Source organism: Falco rusticolus, chromosome 15, assembly GCF_015220075.1.
Source record: "Falco rusticolus isolate bFalRus1 chromosome 15, bFalRus1.pri, whole genome shotgun sequence".
Lineage (NCBI taxonomy): Eukaryota > Metazoa > Chordata > Aves > Falconiformes > Falconidae > Falco > Falco rusticolus.
Genome location: NC_051201.1, coordinates 18,090,804 through 18,108,136, shown reverse-complemented (window position 1 = coordinate 18,108,136; position 17,333 = coordinate 18,090,804). Strand labels below are relative to the sequence as shown.

General features: G+C 38.7%; 1 protein-coding gene across 1 annotated transcript in view; it reads right to left on the bottom strand.

Moving 5' to 3' along the window:
* Positions 1-17,333, bottom strand: part of FTO (FTO alpha-ketoglutarate dependent dioxygenase) — a 260,416-nt gene that overhangs the window by 143,252 nt on the left and 99,831 nt on the right. Inside the window, exon 8 of the mRNA XM_037409167.1 lies at positions 2,489-2,613. Within this exon, the coding sequence (XP_037265064.1) occupies positions 2,489-2,613 (125 nt within the window). The remainder of the gene's footprint in view (positions 1-2,488; positions 2,614-17,333) is intronic.

Below are 17,333 nucleotides of genomic sequence, written 5' to 3'. Positions count from 1 at the left end.
AGTTCCCAGCACATATATTATTAAGGTGTCAATGACACAAACAAAACCCATGAAAGAACAGAATGTCGACCTAACTCTGCAAAGACCAAGCACAGAGTAAAGTTTTTGCCAGCTGCCCTCCCTTCGTTGACCTAAATTTCTTGAAGTTGTACTGTTCATAATGTGCTCTCTAATGCACAACGTAAGGTAATTAGAGTCATCTGTATTTAACTTCCAGAGGAAAAAAAAATTCTATTATCTAATCTAGCTGATCCCCTGATAGCCTGTTGAAAGTAAAATACTGTAACCTATTGCCTGCCCTTTGACAAGTGCTAATTATTTCCTGTCCAAGCACATTTTTCTCATGTAATTCCAAAGTACACAACAGACTGATCTCTAAAACATGGGCAGCCCTGCTAGTACCACGGTGGACGTTTTATAACTTTCACCGCCGTATGCTTGATGGCTACCACAGTCACTGCTTCATTCCAGACATCTAGCTGAGGCTTTGATGAAGTAAAGTGAGGTGTACGGTAACGGTCTGTTTATGCAGATCATATGGATGAGACACTCAGATAGGTCACTGGAATGGGAAACATCAAATGGAAAGAAAAAGGATTATGGATATTTAATACTCAAAGGACACTTTCTTTCAGAACTTCCGAGGCACAAGGCTCTTGAAACTTTCTTTCAGGTGTTTAGTTTTAAGAAGGCCTGCACTTCGTCTGCTTGTGCCTCTCCCCACCCCTCCCCAAGAGCTTTAGCATTTCTGTGTCAGACTAGACTACGTCTACAACCGCAAGGCTGGCCCCAGCCTCCGATCCCAGGGCGAGCGGCGAGCAGAGCCCAGGAACACCGCAGCCCGCATTACATTTAAATGAGCCCCCATGGCCGTGAATCCCAACAACTTCATATATTAGGAAATCATTAAACTAAATGAACACTAAAAAGATGTTCTGCTCACTAAAATTGTTTATCCTTTTCTTATCTCTAGCAAGCTTTCTGTTCCAGTTCACAGCAAAGATGCGTGCGTCCCACAGAAAAGCCTGAAGTGATTTCCTCAGTTTCCACTGTAGCCAAACCTTCTGCACTATTTGGTAAGCATGGTGATGGAAGGCAAGAAAACCCCCACAAAATCCCTTAAATCCCTCAAAAAGGAAGCGACAAACCCCACCTGACAATACAGGCAATACCGTATTTACATTGCTGAGCTCTCTTCCGCTCTGAGATCTTAATGGATCGGTGCGCAAGTAAACATTCCATACTGATAAGAACACAAACTTATAAAAGCCTTTAATTTCTATAATAATTGCTACTATGTAATAACATTTAATTTATCTAAAGCTTCTAAAATGTTTCAAGTCCATGGACTCTAATTACTGGGAACCACAAAGCCACTCGAGTGCCAGACCCAACACCTACAATTAAACTTTCAAAATCAATCCCGTAGAATTTCCAGGAACTTGACAAAATCACACACTGACAAAACACAGGAGAACTCCTTTAACTGGAACATTTAGCACAGGTAAAAGAATCATGCCAATTAAGTCCTAATTTGAATTAACAAAATCATTAAAAAAATATATATTTGACTGAAAACTGTATTTAATTGTAAGCACAGGGAGTCTTCTGGTTTTAAAGGAAAGCTGTACATTTGGTAGAAAAGTTTAGTGGACTGTTAGATAGTTTATGTAAATATGATAAATAAGAAAAAAAAGAGATGATATTAAATCAGTATGAATCTGTTGCTTTGAGAAATAGATGGGAAAAAAGGTAACATTTAGCAGCTAAAAAGGACACAAGGTGGTATATGGTGGAAATTCTTTCCAAAATTCACATATTTCTGAGCAAACCAGAAGTATCTGCAGTTTCTGAAATGCATTCACCTGACTACATTCCAGCAAAAACTTTTTCAAATAAAAACATAAGTAACTTTTTAAAAATATTAACATCACCTAATTTATTACCATAGCAATGAGTTCAGTTTAAAAACTCAAGTATAATAAAACAGCCACACGACACAAACTCCAGCAATGCGAACACTTAAGCCAATCTCACCCAGCACAACCCAGTTAACCGCAGTAGGGCACCACAAGAACATGTGAGGACCATGAAGAAAGCGGGCAAGAAGGGTACCTATTTGCATGGCATGCCAACAAGGAGTATTGCTCATATTGTTAGCAACACAAGGAAAACCTTAGAGCACTTAAGGTGATAGTAGTCCTCAAATATGTATGCTGCCTATGACGCTGTTACCAATAGACTGCAATATATAAGCACAGTAAAGGAGCATTCTAACCCACGAAGTAACTCTGAAATCAGAAGCAGAAACCTCAACTATTCTTTTCACGGAAAAACACTATTTGAACCGTGAAAATTTTGATTTTTTTTTCTTTTTCCCCCTCCCAGTGTCAGCTTGCCCCCCTCCCCACCCAGGGGATTTAAAAGTGTATAGTTGAGATAATTGTTTCTAATTTTGTTTTCTTAGTATTTTTCAAAAATATCTCACCTTGCTGCCCATTCTTTACGCAGCTTTTGTCGCTCAGTAAGAACTAGCAAGAAGCAGCTGATGGTTTCATTCCTTTGTTCATCAATTTGTTCCTCTTTTCCAACTTCAGAGAGGACCAGGCTTGTCTTAAAGGGAAAAAAACACATAAAAATTATAATCTAGAAATAGGAAACAATGTGTAAAATTAATAAAAAACCCATAAGCAAATAAGGACAGTAAATCAATAGGGTTTTTTATTACAGTTCCACTGCTGACAAATCAATACAGTAAATGATGGTTAGAAATGGCCACCATATATTTGGTATTTAATCAATATACATGGCACATAAGGTAAACCTTAAAATCTCATTGCCTTAAGTAACACAACAAGGCATTGTGCATTCTAGCTCTCACTGCCTTGAGACATAATACTCTTGTTTTCTAAATATTTACTTGAATCAAATCATACCCAAAATGTTTCCCTTAACACAGCATTCATTTGGGGGGGTTTGCCCCTTCCCTTTGATCCTTGGTGCTAAAGAAGTTCCTTGGAGCTAAAGAAGAAAATGCTTGTTTTTATTCTGTCTTCTGAAAAGAATTTCTGATAACGTCCCCCCGTTCCCTTTATTGTGAAATATTTCAAGTAAACAAGCAGTAAAACTACCTTTTTTGCATTTATGGAATAAATAATAGATATATAACCACACAATGGATTTAGGTCATCTGTGGAGTAGGATGATACTCAGTCTCCGCAGAGCAAAAGCTACTGGCCTTCCACAACTGAAACATTGCATCGACAGTTAATGCTGATGTAATGAGACTGCAGATGATTTTTTTGTCCTTCATTCACCCGGCAAGCTAACTCCAACCCCCTCCCTCTATCTTCACCTTCAACTACTAACTCACCCACCATTTTTTCTCCTCTCCTTTCTCCTATGCTTCCCCATGTCTGCCAACTTGGAAAAGACACGGCACGTGCAGATGTTGATGCTACTAATGCACAGGTCAACCGGTGCCCACGTGGTGCTGTGATGCGCAGCAGTGCGACCGCAACAGAGATCTAGAGTGGACGCTACAAGCCTTTTCCTTCAGTGAAGATTTGCCTTTCTCGCCTTAATCAGCCACTGATATTCGCTTAATTATTTTTGCTATTCTAACCTTCAGTCACATGTTCTGCAAACATATCAAAGCATTTAAATGGTTTCCGGAAGGATGACTGAATAGACAGAATGCTTGCACAAACCTAGTTTTTTCACAGAAAAGGAGGCAAAAATATGTTTCTAACCCGAGCAATTGTAGAAATGAGTTTGAAAGCTCATCTCAGACATCACCAAGAACTGCACTGCCTACTCCCAGCATGGCCTCTCTTACAGGAACAACACAATGGATCGCCTCCTCCGCAACATTGCATACACGTTACATCTGCCCTGCCCAAATGTACACCCACAAAAATTCTTCTGGGAATTCTGCCAGATAAATGGTGGTTGTTATGTTCAGTTTGTTAAAAGGGGAAGATCTGTCCTTGGTCTGACAGGTGGGGTGTGTATCTTTCCCCCCACAACACCCAATAATATGCAGATTGTACACTACTTAAGCTATGTAAAGTTGCAGTAACATTGCTACTGCCATGGTGGTTCCAAGAGACAAGTATGACAGGGTTCATAGAGTCAGAAAATACTTCTATTACACCAACATCAGATTACAAACAGCAAAAAGCATCTCCCTCCCCTCCTCCCAGCTCTATCAGTTGCCCTACCAAAAGGTATTACCCAATCATATGGGACTTACACATCAAAAAGAACATTTTCTTGTAAAAAACCAAAGCATTCAAAACTGTCTATACAGATCACATTCTTGACCCTGCTTTGACATTACAAAGCAAACAAAAAGCCAGAGAGCATTTTCAGATAAGGATTCCCTGACATGGTTTCCCTTACGCTGACCTATAACATCTTTTCCACAAGCTCTAATATCCGCCAACCTCAACAATCCTGATCTTACAGCCCCACTTCCAGCAGCTGCACAGTTTAAAGCAGTATTTGACAGAGGACTTCAGCGTGTGAGAGAACATTCTCACATAATGTAGAGATGCACATTCTTTAATTGATGTAAATTAACAGTCTTTGTCATTCAGAATAAATATACCCATTTAGGCTTTAAGTTTCATATTTACCAGACACAAGGCTTGACACGGCACTGTAACTGATGTGTATCTCTGTATTATAGGGCGGTCAGACCTCAGCTAGATCACTGTACACCAAGATTTCCTTTTCAGAATCCTCATGCGGCCTTATTAATCACAATGGGATAGATAAACCCACTGGTGACGATGTAGAAGTCTACTTCTCTTCAAGACTGCAGAAAAGCCCCAAGTGCAATGACGCTACGCCTCACGCAGCTCACAGGATGGTCATTTGCGGGCAACAAATATCAAGATCCTCCTAAATAAGTGATTCCCAAAGCATACAGCGCGGAGAACTGAGAGTCCTGAAGCATTTTCAGTTAAAATCTAATGAAAAGATGATGTGATTAGAGTAGTATCAGTCAGAGAAGATGGGTGAGCACTTCTCCAAGTATTTACAATCACATAGCGCTTCTGTACGAACCCTGATGGCCTGGCCAAATTGCAGCTCTGGTGCCGAGTTCTACTGCCTGAAGCCCCCTCCACCTACAGAAACATCATAATTCTGCAATTGAACATAATTTAACTTTTACTGAGAGAACAACTACACTGCTCCAGCCTTCTGTTAACACCTGTCAGTTCTGTGGTGACGGACGCAGTTCGACTCAAACTCATAGTTTGGGACCGATATCATAAACACTTCTTTACTGAGCCCTGTGAGTACCGCTGCAACTACCTGGAGGGTGAAATAGTACTACTAAACCACATACAACTACAATACATAGCAATTGAACTGATTTACTTGTTTTCTAAGGGTGCTGAGGGCAGTAAGGTTACCCGGAACACGAGGGCAGGGTTTGATATGTAGCTTTTACAGAGGCATTTCTTAATAACTCGCTATTCTTATCCTCTCAATAAAAATCCCAAATTGTAACAAATAAAGCAGCGATATGGGTAAAATAATAGAACTGCAAAACGTATTCCTTGGAAAGTTTTGTTTTCCATGCAACTTGTTTTGGGATTTATTTTTAACAAGGGGATTCGATATATAACTTGACTGATAAAGGTCAAGGGTTCAAGAAACTCGGTCAAAGATGTTATCAGCTGGGAAAGCCATTTCCTCACATCAACACTGATAAAAATCCATCAGAAACTCAGCCAATACCACCCCTGCTCTAAAGGGCAGGAATGACCTTCTTTTGAACATCACTATAGCCGCACATCCCATCAAAGAAAATCCGATCTTGTGTCTCAATTCTTTTAATGTTCTTTAATGACAGATAATTGTCTGCAGAGGCCCCCTTCGCCCACTGCTGAGTGAAGCCTTCACATCGCTGAGCTGGACTCACCACGGACTCGGTGTTTTCCAGCACACTTGGGACCACAGGACAGTAGAATAAATAAACACGTAACCAGCCCTACAGCCTGTCTTATCTCATCCTAGTGTTCACAGAGATTCTTGAGGGTGGTAATGTTTACAAATTGTTGAAACTTTCTTTCTTCTGCTTCCTGAGCTGGCAAAAACGTATCCTGGACAACCTAAGCAACAAGATTACACAAACTGCTTATCACTTGAGGGAAGCAGCTTCTTGTCTCTTTAGCATGTCTCTTTAATAAGTAGTACTATTCATATTTGCAGTAAGCTTTCCCTGTGCTCTTTACAGATCTATTACTGTATTTATGGCATCTCCGTGTAAATCCCAAATGGCGTGGTCTTAAAAACACGCACACAACCTGCCTCTCAAAAAAACCCAAACCCATTTATGCATATATATATATATATATAAATATATCTATCTATCTCAGATTCCAATCCAGCCTTCTATGTTAAAGATAGTATTTAGGTAATTAGAGCCTTTACTCTCCTGCTGGTACAGCGGCAGAACTAAATCTAGTGCTTTACTGACATATCAAGCAACAGCCATTGAAACATCTCCTCTTAGTATGTAAGAAAAAGGTGCTACAGTAAGATTTTAAGAGACCAACATCATATTCCTCTTATTCCCACGGACAAAATGCACCAGCGACACAGGACTGAATAGCAAGTGTTATAACCAAGTCTTACTCTTCACCCAGGATACACACTCAAAACCTCTTATGAGACTGAACAGAGCTAACCTAAGTATCGTTACAGGATTACAATAGACATTTTTTTTTTTCTTAAATACACAGCAGAAGAAACTACGTTTCAACATTGATGGGCTGCTACCCTGCTTAACTGTGTGTATCCTGGGTGACATGCTTATGAACAAGAAAAAAACCCACCCAAAAACCAGAAACCCAAACCAAACAGCAACCTCTAAACACTCCAAAACCCACACTGGTACATTTTTAGTCTTTTAAAACTAGATTTCCCTTCCTTCAACACAGACCTCTCGAGGAGCCAGACTTAAGGTTAGAAACACTGTATAGCTGGAGACGTGAAGCCTAGTATTCTGTCAAACAAATTAGCCTTCAGTCTGAACTAAAGTGGCACTTGGGACAGTTTGTCTCTTGGTCCCACTTTATTGGGTCAACAAATCAGATTTTTCACTCTGAGTTAAAGATTTAATTTACTCACCACCAGTTTAAATAGGATAAGCTTCTGAATCTTTACTAACCACTTCTACTTTAATATAGCAGTCATCTCTCAATAATCAATAGCTAATACAGAGAGGAAAAACATGAAGTGTAAAATCTTTTAGCAGAGCTAAAATTTTAAATGTTGTTCTGCACCTTCCTTGTTATGTCGGTGACTTTATTTTGCTTTTAGCACAAAAGGCGTCCTGATGAAATTCTGTAAAACTGGAACACTGTGTCTTTTAGAGAAGGGGGGAAAAACAGGGCCTGAAATCTATTAAGCCATGTTAATTTAACATGTCATAACTTCTGTGTGATAAAAAAGCTAGCAATTGCTTACAAACCACTGCTCATTTCTTCTTTACTTTTAAAATTTTTACGTAACATATGAGCAAATGCACCCATTTTAATTGATACGATGGAAGCAGGCAGTAAGGTTTAAATTATCACCCAGTAATTTGGGCACATTAAACCCACTCCTGTGCCTTTTGTTTATTAATCCATTATGCCAGATATCACAGTTTCACTCAGCAACCCTCATGTTTTGGATGATATTGAAAAATGGCTCATGTTTGTCAAAGAAAGAAAGGAAAAAAAAAAGGGTAAAGAGGAAAAAAAGTGTTGTTTATAGAAGCCAGCTGCTCTGGCTTCGGCGCCAGCAGCTCTTCATCCTGCTATTTTACGCTCGCAACCCCCACTGCCCCCACTGGCACAGGTACAACTAAATGTTGACTTCAATGCTTCAGAGAGCACTCAACTGATTCTGTACATGATTAATTGCCAAAGACATGGCTGACCATATGGAACAGAGAAAGCATCAAGTAATTCATACTTCTGTATATGATCATTTGGCCCCTGTTGTTTTAATGTACAGGAAAGAGCTAGTATAGCACAGACCTGGTGTCTTGCCCTTGACAGCCCATTAAGAAATCTCAAAGCACCTAGTTGAAGTTATGCTGTTGGCTTTTCAATAGCAGCCTAATAAAACAGAAGCAAAGCTTTCCAACTAGTCTTAAATCTTTCACATACAGTACATTAACCACTGCTGCTAAAACAACTGGTTTCTTATGATAGGAAATGGGATTTGATTTCTAGCCTCTGCATACTTACTGAAAGCCTTTTTCTGACCTTTGGAGGGTTTACAAAATCATTGTTCGTTTTTCCTGCCATTTTCCCCAGTTTCTTGCCATAGTGATCCTAATAGATTTGTTTAAGGTTCAGTACATTCTACTCTTACTAGCTGTTATATGCAAACTGTACAACAAAGGTAGGCTCGTGGGAGCCGAGAGGAAAGAAATTGTTATTAACTGTTTTCTTCCTGAGAGTCAGAGAAGTCACTGCAACATCTAAAACATAATTTACTTGTAAAGAGCCTATAAAACAGAACAAAAAATTCCCCAAAAGAAGCAATATACTAGCTCATGCTTTCTTTTATCAGACTGGAGACAAATCATCAAATTTCATTTGAGAAGGAAGGACAATTTATTTCAAAGCTGCAGTATTCTCAAGGATGTCTGACACGGAGCTCAATGAAAAGAAAAAGGTGCAGACTTGGAATAGATGTCAGTATCATTAACTGCTTTATATTAGTTTTATCTACCGTTAACATCTTTTCAGTCATATGCAGTCAAAGAGAAACATTTAAATAATGTTTCCCTGTCAAGGCCCTTAAGATGACAGTGCTAAAAAGTTAATCCCCATCCTCACAGATCTTCTGGCAGCTTTGACATATGTTGGCAAGGATGTATTTGCTGGCACCTTCCGTTAGAAAATATTTACATGGACTTTTCTTGTCTGGATTTTCTAGTTGTCTAAATGATCCTCAAGGTCTTATGTGGGAAATCCTAATCACTGGACACTCATCAGCAGCAATCTCTCAGGCTGCTGAATTCAGCTAATGCTATTAATACTCCAACAGAATACATGAATAATCCACAAGACAGCATAAAACTCCATGACCATTCTGGTTATTGACAGAGCACTTCCAACATTAAAACAGCTCGTCACAGTCAAATATTATGTCTGTATTTAAATGAAATATGAAGAGAATTTTATGAAAGACACATCATTTTTGTATTTTTTTTAAAGGTAAAATAAATGGCGGCTCAAAGTGCTGGTGTAAAATCTTTGTCACAGAGATTATATCTTCTCCCCCACCATTATATTCAGTGGTGCACATCTAAACTAAGCAAGTACATAACCCAATTATAGAGCAGAATGCTTAAAGTTAGACATATGCTGAAGCTCTATATAAAAGCCTACATGCATTAAAATGTAGGGAGCCCTGCCTGTCTTTGAGGTATTCACTGCTGACAACAAAGGATGAATACCTGACTTGATAGATGAGTCGTTCGACCTAGAAAAACCTACAGAGAGTAGATCACTTAGACATTTCCAAAGAAACTTCACGTCTTGCCTATGCTAGAAAGTTGTACAATTTAGCTATACCCGTGGAGCTCAAGCAGTACATTTTCTAGCTATATGAGTTTAAAGGTCATAAATAAACCAGGTAGAGCTTATTCAGAAATAGCCACTACCTTTATGCCTATATAAGCGGATTTATACTAGGGTCTTGTACCATATATTTAGGAAAAAGGAATCCAAACAGAAGTAATGACCATGTAATTTTAGGTTACTCTGGCATGCCAAAACTCAATGAATTTCCAGTGGAGAAAAAAATAATATCTTTTTTTATTGAATGACTCAATGCAGTTATGATAGGTCTCCAAAAGATTTTCAGTATTTGGTTACATAGGAAAAAAAAAAAAAAAGTATAAAGACCAACACTGTCCGAAGTATTTTTGCTGCGTTAATCTGTTTGACAATGTTCTAAAGGTGAAGTGTAACCCATCTCATCAAGAAAGAGCAACGAAACCACTCAAGATATTTGGAATAAGAGTGGCTTAGCATCTTCAGATGTATGGGTGAGCAAAAGGTTACCCTTTAGCCACATTCTCCCAGAGCATGGCCCCTCCACCTCTGAACCATCAATAGCACAAAGGCTGAGGCAGGCCTACCATGCACAGTGGATTATATGAAGTGTAAAACATTGTGGGGGAAAAAGCTTTTGAAAGAAGTCGGGAAAAAGAAATCACGCTTGCAAGAAGATCCAGCTGACAGGCTAGTCCCTAACAAGTGAATATGTTTGAAAACATTGTGAATGCAAGAAAAGAACATGCCTTTTGTTTCCAAACCTACAGTGTGTCTTTACCCCAACTGTTGCCTGCATGGCTGAACATATGTTTTCTGAACAAGAACTGAAGCAGAAAGTGTTCTTTGTTATAATTCACTCCTTTGTATACACCTCCCTTTTCCCATTTTGGTCACATGCAAACAGTAGTTATGCTGAACACTTAAGTTCTGAAGGACTGCACAGCAGTGTATGCTTCAGTGGTTATTTACTATTGCTGAAATCAGTTGAACTAAGATGCAATACAAGACTCACTTCACTAATGTGCACTCTAGACAGCTTACATTCTGCGATACCGAATCATGCCGAGTACAACCTGCGCACGGTCACTCAGCCAGCAGACAGAAATTTCACCATTAACAATCATGCGCAGTTCTAATAAGCACTGAAGAATCTTACAACAAATGATCTTATGCCTTCACAAGAACTCAAGAATACCCTATAATTTTCTTAGCATATCAAAATTAAAATGATCAGCTTTTATGAAAAATTTAGGAAGGCAGGGAGGAGAGGAAAAAACGATGGGCTTCAAAGCCAGAAGCAGGTAATGCCATCTCACAAACACTGACATGACCTCTAGTTTGAATTGAATACTCATATAACCTTAATGATTCTTATGAAATAACTCTCCACGTAAGCAAGGCTTTGCTTTGACTCATTTATACCGAACCCCTAATACGCTGAGCTACATATACAAGGTTCTTCTAAAATATTTACAGATGCAAACTTGTACCCAAATCTCCAAACTAGCCACCGGTCCTTGTAGCACTCAAAACGCACGCTGGAATCACCGAACTTAGTATTACTGGTCACACGGAAAATTGTTTTTAAACATACCCAAACCATGAAAAAAGATGGAAAATAGTGAGTGCTAGCTTCTGAATTCATTATCACATTTTTATTTGCAACTGTCTCTTAGTGTTTAATTACATGTCATACTGCGGATTTCCTTGAACAGCACATCTTAGTATCTATATAGTATGGAAAAGCCTAGAACACCAACATTTTCCTCCCATCACTGAAGCCACTACCTGATGGCATCAAGCCACTTACTGCCTTCGCTACAACACTTTCTAGCACAACCTTTAGCAAAAATACACTTGCGCAAAAATTTGGGACACGTTCCCGATGCCATTAAGTTTACTGCAATAATTTAAAACACAGAAAGCCAAGTTACCAGAATGGGTTAAACGTTGCAGAACGAAGAAGCTGCAAGCCACAATCAAGTGGAATAGCAAGCCACTTGTCCAGAAGTGCCTGTGGGCATGCTTCATCTAAGAAGCATGCCACAGCAGAATAGCAATTCAGTACATATGCAAGATAACCACATACAGCTGAATCGTATCTTCAAATGGCATAAGGGTTTCAATGCCTTTATGGTCCTCACAGCACTAAACGCACTCGGTCTGTGGATATCCCTGTGAGAATGGGACTCTCACCACGTTGTTTCAGAACTGAAGTTTTGTCACATTTGGCTCAAGTCAGGGCTTCATGACCCCCAGCGACACCACGGCACACCGTTATGAAGGTTTAAAACTCCTAATCATGTAAGTGCAGTAGTAATACTAGCTGTCATGGCAGAAGGGACAGAAAAATAATTTAGAGCACACTCCTGGGAAGAGCATAGCAAATAAAACCAAAACAGAAGCTGATACCCTATATGTATTTAATGTATGGGGAATATGACATTGTCAAGCAGCAAGAGGGACACCACCACCCCTTGCTAGGTGTTAATTATCCAAGATCTGGAAACACACTTTTTTGCAAGCTATGATCCTTGTTACTCAACTGAAAATTACACAATCCAGTTTCAGTGCCTTATCCTCCTCCAGCCTTGTTACAGCGTGGAATTGTATTTTTATATCAAAACATGTGCTAGGTACTTTGTGTGCAGGCTTGCAAATGGTGATGACCTGCCACTGAGGGTGTGCAGTGTAAAATGTACAAACAAAGGCAATATACCAGCAAAGTAAAAAAATGGGGGACTGACAAAGAAAACGTACAGAGAAGTTTAATAATTTCATTCTCATCCAACAGTCACCCAAAATACGTAGTCACTATTTCAGATGCAGTACGTACAGTAAACAGATTCCTCCTGGGAGGGCAGGAACGACTTCTTTTTAATTCTCTTGCATTCAGACCATGTTTAGGAACAAAGTTTTGCATGTCACCCTGATTTATTAGAACATAAAGCTACATAATCCTGTAATACATACGTGCCACCTCTATATGGACACTAATTTCCCGTTAAGAGTGATAAAGGTGAACATACCTTACTAGTATATATAGACAACACAAATCTGACAAGAAAAGAGATAACTGCAAAATTAAATCAGTAGTCCAGGTACACCTGCAGTGATAAATAAGGCTATGCTTCATCATAATTAATATGTCTGATTAAACTTATCAACCTGTGGGCTCAAGAAACCTATACTTTTTTTCCCCAAAATAAAAAAAAACCCCAAACCATCTCCTCCTAATTTAAAGAAAATTAAACCCAAAGTAAACTCTGCCTAATCTTGTATGTGTACGCCCGTACATGCTTTACACAGACACACACAGACCAGGGTACAACACCCCCACAGTCACAGGTTTGCTCACGTCCTGCTCACTTGCAGTATGCCACCATGGAGCTGGAGCACTAATCCCTGGTCCACGCGGGCAGACCCGACCCTGCTGCGGACCAGTCACTCCCACAGAGGTTCTCGTCCTCCTGAGACACTCCGTTGCCTATCGCCGTCATGCCAGGAACACTAACATTCCTGGCTGTTTATTGTTCTGCATGCAACGTGTCTGTAAAACCTACGCTTTACAAACCTGTTAACGCAAACTGTAGCCAATTACTGACTATTCTACTTTGATAAGTGTTGTGTTCCAGTAAAAGTTCCCATGGTTTGGCTGTACAGATATGACAAATACCAACATGTTAATAGTCTGTGCTATCGAAGCACCACTTTTCTTCCATCAGTGTTCCCTGATACCCCATATGTGTTTGTTTCCACTTCATTCTGATTTTGAGGAAGGATTTTTGCACTGTTTCACACTCTCGGGAAGGGAGCAAGAAAGCTCTCAGTAATTAGTTTATCTCCTCAGGAGAAAGAAAATAAAAAGATCATTTTTTAATCTTAAAAGGAAGATTATCAACTCATTAACCCAACAATTAAATGTACACACAAGGAAAGATCACAGAAGAGCAAAATAAATCATTTAAGACAATTTTAAAGCTTACTTCCTGTCACCTACTAATGCGTTACAAAAAATCGTCTTCTGGAAATATTTTTATTTAGAGTTTAAACAAGTTCTAAATGTTGTCAATTGGTCACATTCATTTCCCATGAACTTCCAAGTATCTATAGATGGATACTTGAGAAAGAATTTAAAGCTTGAATAGCCAACTACTTGAAAACATCACTATATCAAAAATATAGACAATTTTCACTAATGACACAGCATTCAATCAGGGAAAAATAACCTTTCACTAATGAGTCACATGCCTAACAAAGAAAACTAACAGTGTGATCAACAGATCACTGTGAATATGTGCACAATGTTTACTCTCTGAAACAAAAGTCACACGCTGAAGATTCTGGCGGTTCAACAAATATGACATTTGCATGATGTGTTCACAAATTATGACAATACAATTTGGAAAACAGAAAACATGGTTACTCTGTGACACCCTGTAATGACACATTCTGTTAGGCTGCACTGCGACATTCACAGCTCCTGCCTCACCATTCACTAACATCTCTTTCTGTAGGCGCGTGAAATAAGATACGGGTTCTCAAGTTCAGCTGCAAAGTCCAACTTAAGAGAGAGGTCAAAGGTGGCTGACTAATCACTTCTGCACTATTCAAGAAGGATCAATTAATCCACTAGCAAAAGTTAAAGCAATGTCAAGGATTAACATAAACTAGGCAAACGTCCTTAACAGACCTGTAGTGAGGACATGCCACAATGGAGATGTTCTCCAGTTACCTAAAAAATGCTTTCGAATCTCCTGGCTTGCTGCAGAAATGAAAAAGAGCAGTTTGTGGAGGAGCGTTTGACCCGTGTTCTCCCATACAAAAACTTCTGCCCTTAAAGATACACCATGACGAGCTACACTACAGCTCTAAATCTCCATTTAATGTTACTGCCCACCTACTTCTCATTCTGCTTTGACATGGCACTACAGGGCACATCACACCTCGCAGCACTCAGATGCACACAAAAGAGAGAGAGTCTATGTCAACAATCATCCAAACTATTAATGTGGTATATACAAATATTTCTCTTACAGAGGAAAAAATGTAATTTGATTAAAAAAAAAAACCCCAGTCTCTCTCACTCTCCAGTATTTGGATTCTGGAGTTTGTGGTTGGTTTCGGGTTTGTTCTTGCCTTTTAGATTTTCATTTAAGATGTTATTATGCAATCTTTTTATATATACCAAATCAGTTTTTAGGGATAACTTTACATTCATTTAGGAAAAAAATAAGCTAAACCATTTTCATTGGGATACAGATTGCCTTTTAAAAATATTTTACTGTTTTTTCATATTTGTCAACAACAAAGACTGCATGCTGGAAGATGTATTTGTCATATAGTAGTTAAGACTGTAAATAAGTAGCACATTTACTTTTTGTTTCACAAAAACGTTTCTTAAATGTTTATTAACAGACAGACCTACTCTAATATCAAATGAACATTATGCTCTTCAGTATTGAATAACCTTCTTTCAAGGTTGGCAGATATCACCCTGTTTCAACTGCTATGACTTCCAATCAGTTATTCTCATACTGGAGAGGTCACTTGATATAGTAAGTTGCTCTATAACACCTATGAAAAATAATGCAGAAAGTTTCGATGAGTTGTAAGAGATCTAAAATCAAGACAAAAAATCTTTGTCAAAGGCTAAGAGCGTAGCAGTTATTATGAGGAAAAAAATATTTTGATAATCACTTGTGAAAACATGTTGCCACAACACTTCATTTTTAAAATACAGCAACCAAATACTATCAACTGAAGTTCAAACTGAAGAGCTCTCACCTCAAGGAAGTCAGCACATTTGTCTCAACTGGAAGTTGGCAAACAAACCCCAATTTTCTACCTTGATTAACAGTTTGAAAATCACCAAACTACTATTCCTGCTAAGCTACAACTTGCTGTATTCAGAAGTGCTTTACTTTAATAAGCATGTATTATTGCTTCACCTTCTAGAGATAACATTTTCCCCTTGCCTTGTTCATTCAGTGCTTATAGATTCAGTACATGCACAGAAACTGTTGCGTACAAATCAAATCTTGGATCAAATTCATCACACTGGATGGATCACAGCCACACGTATATACTCTTTCATGTGCTGGTACAAATCTATGTGTCTCAAAAGCAGACACGACTCAAAATTGTATTCATGGTCCAAAATTATAACCAAATATTAAAAAAAGCAAACAAACTAGAATGGAGAAATCCTCCCCCCACCTCCCCAAAGGCTCAATTTTTGACACAGTGCAGCACTTAAAAGCACAAATTCCAACTTTTTTTGGCCTGCAAACACAACCACAGATGCCAGCCCCAGATAACAATCAGCACTGGGTTTAAAATCACCTAAAATCCTGGGACTCAGGGCCAATGCTAGATAATCAAAACCAAAGTAACTCGTAAGATTTCAACAGTATTTCTCCTCCATACTTCAATGACTCCAGGTAAAAAAGCACAAGACTTAGGTAAAACTCCTGAAACCGCTTTAAAAGGCTACACTTTGTTCATTATTAAATTGACTCAAGGCACTGAGCATACTACTTTGACATTTCTACGAAGTCTTGATTTTAAATTTCTACATCAACTCATGAACAGCAACTGGTAAATTGTTATGTAAGGGGTTTTGGGTGGAAAAGAGTAGTTCCGGTCTTGTTTACTACGTTTAGGATGTCAGGAAGGGAAAGAGGACAAGCTTCTACGTTTTGTATTATTTGAGGTGAATCCATCAGCTCAGTTTCAAAAAGAAAGAAAAAAGTATCACAGGTCAAAAGAACAAAATGACACACAAAAATCCATTGCCAAACTGGCTGTCGGTTGGATGCACAAGAGTAATGCTAAACAACTGTGGTATGGAGACAAAATATGCTTTCTTTAAGACAGTTTTACAATAAGTTATTTAAGCCTTGTGAACAGCTTTGCCTTGCACCCACCCCTCACACATTAATGAAAACAAAGGGGGCCCATTTACATTGTAACCGTGCAGTGGGGTTAAGCATGTGACCTTAAAGTATGGTGCGCTTGTGCTCAGTGGAAAGGTTCTTGACAATATAAACAAGAATTACTGCTGTTAGAGAAAGGGAAGACAATTAAAAACAATCTAGGATGCATGTTGTACAGCTGTTCAAGTTTCAGCTATGTCTGACCTCTAAAGATGCTACGTGTTTTCCTTCAGAAACTTAAGCCATTTTAGTTTTATTAAAATAAACCTTCAACAAAACCTGAAATTGAATGACAAACATTAGGTTTTATACGGGTAACGCAATTACAATTGTGTATTGCTGGCAAAACATGCCACCACTGCAGTTAAAAAGATGTTGTGGTCTGCACATCATTTCCCAAACCTTAAGCTTACAAACAGCTAAGCAAAAAGGAAAACCTGAAGAACGCTTAGAAAACCTAAGAAAAAAATCAGTCATCGTTCTTGAAACAAGAGATTTCAACAGGTCAACAAATGCCACAACCAAATTTGTTTGACAGAACTCTGGGCCCAAGCAAAAAACAAGAAACCTGTGTGATTTCAGCACAACTCCGCAGGCACAGTGTCCCAGTATAGATCAAATTGCAGGACCAAGCAGCCGCAACATTTTTTTAAGCTTAATTTTGGATACCGCCGATTCCAAATGCAATAAAGACAGACTGCAATTATGGTTAGTATTTTCTTTATAACAGGCCTACAAATTTTCTAATAACTAAATAAATACTTAAGTTTTAAGGACAAAATGATAGAATGAGCTTTTTTCCATCAGCCTCCAC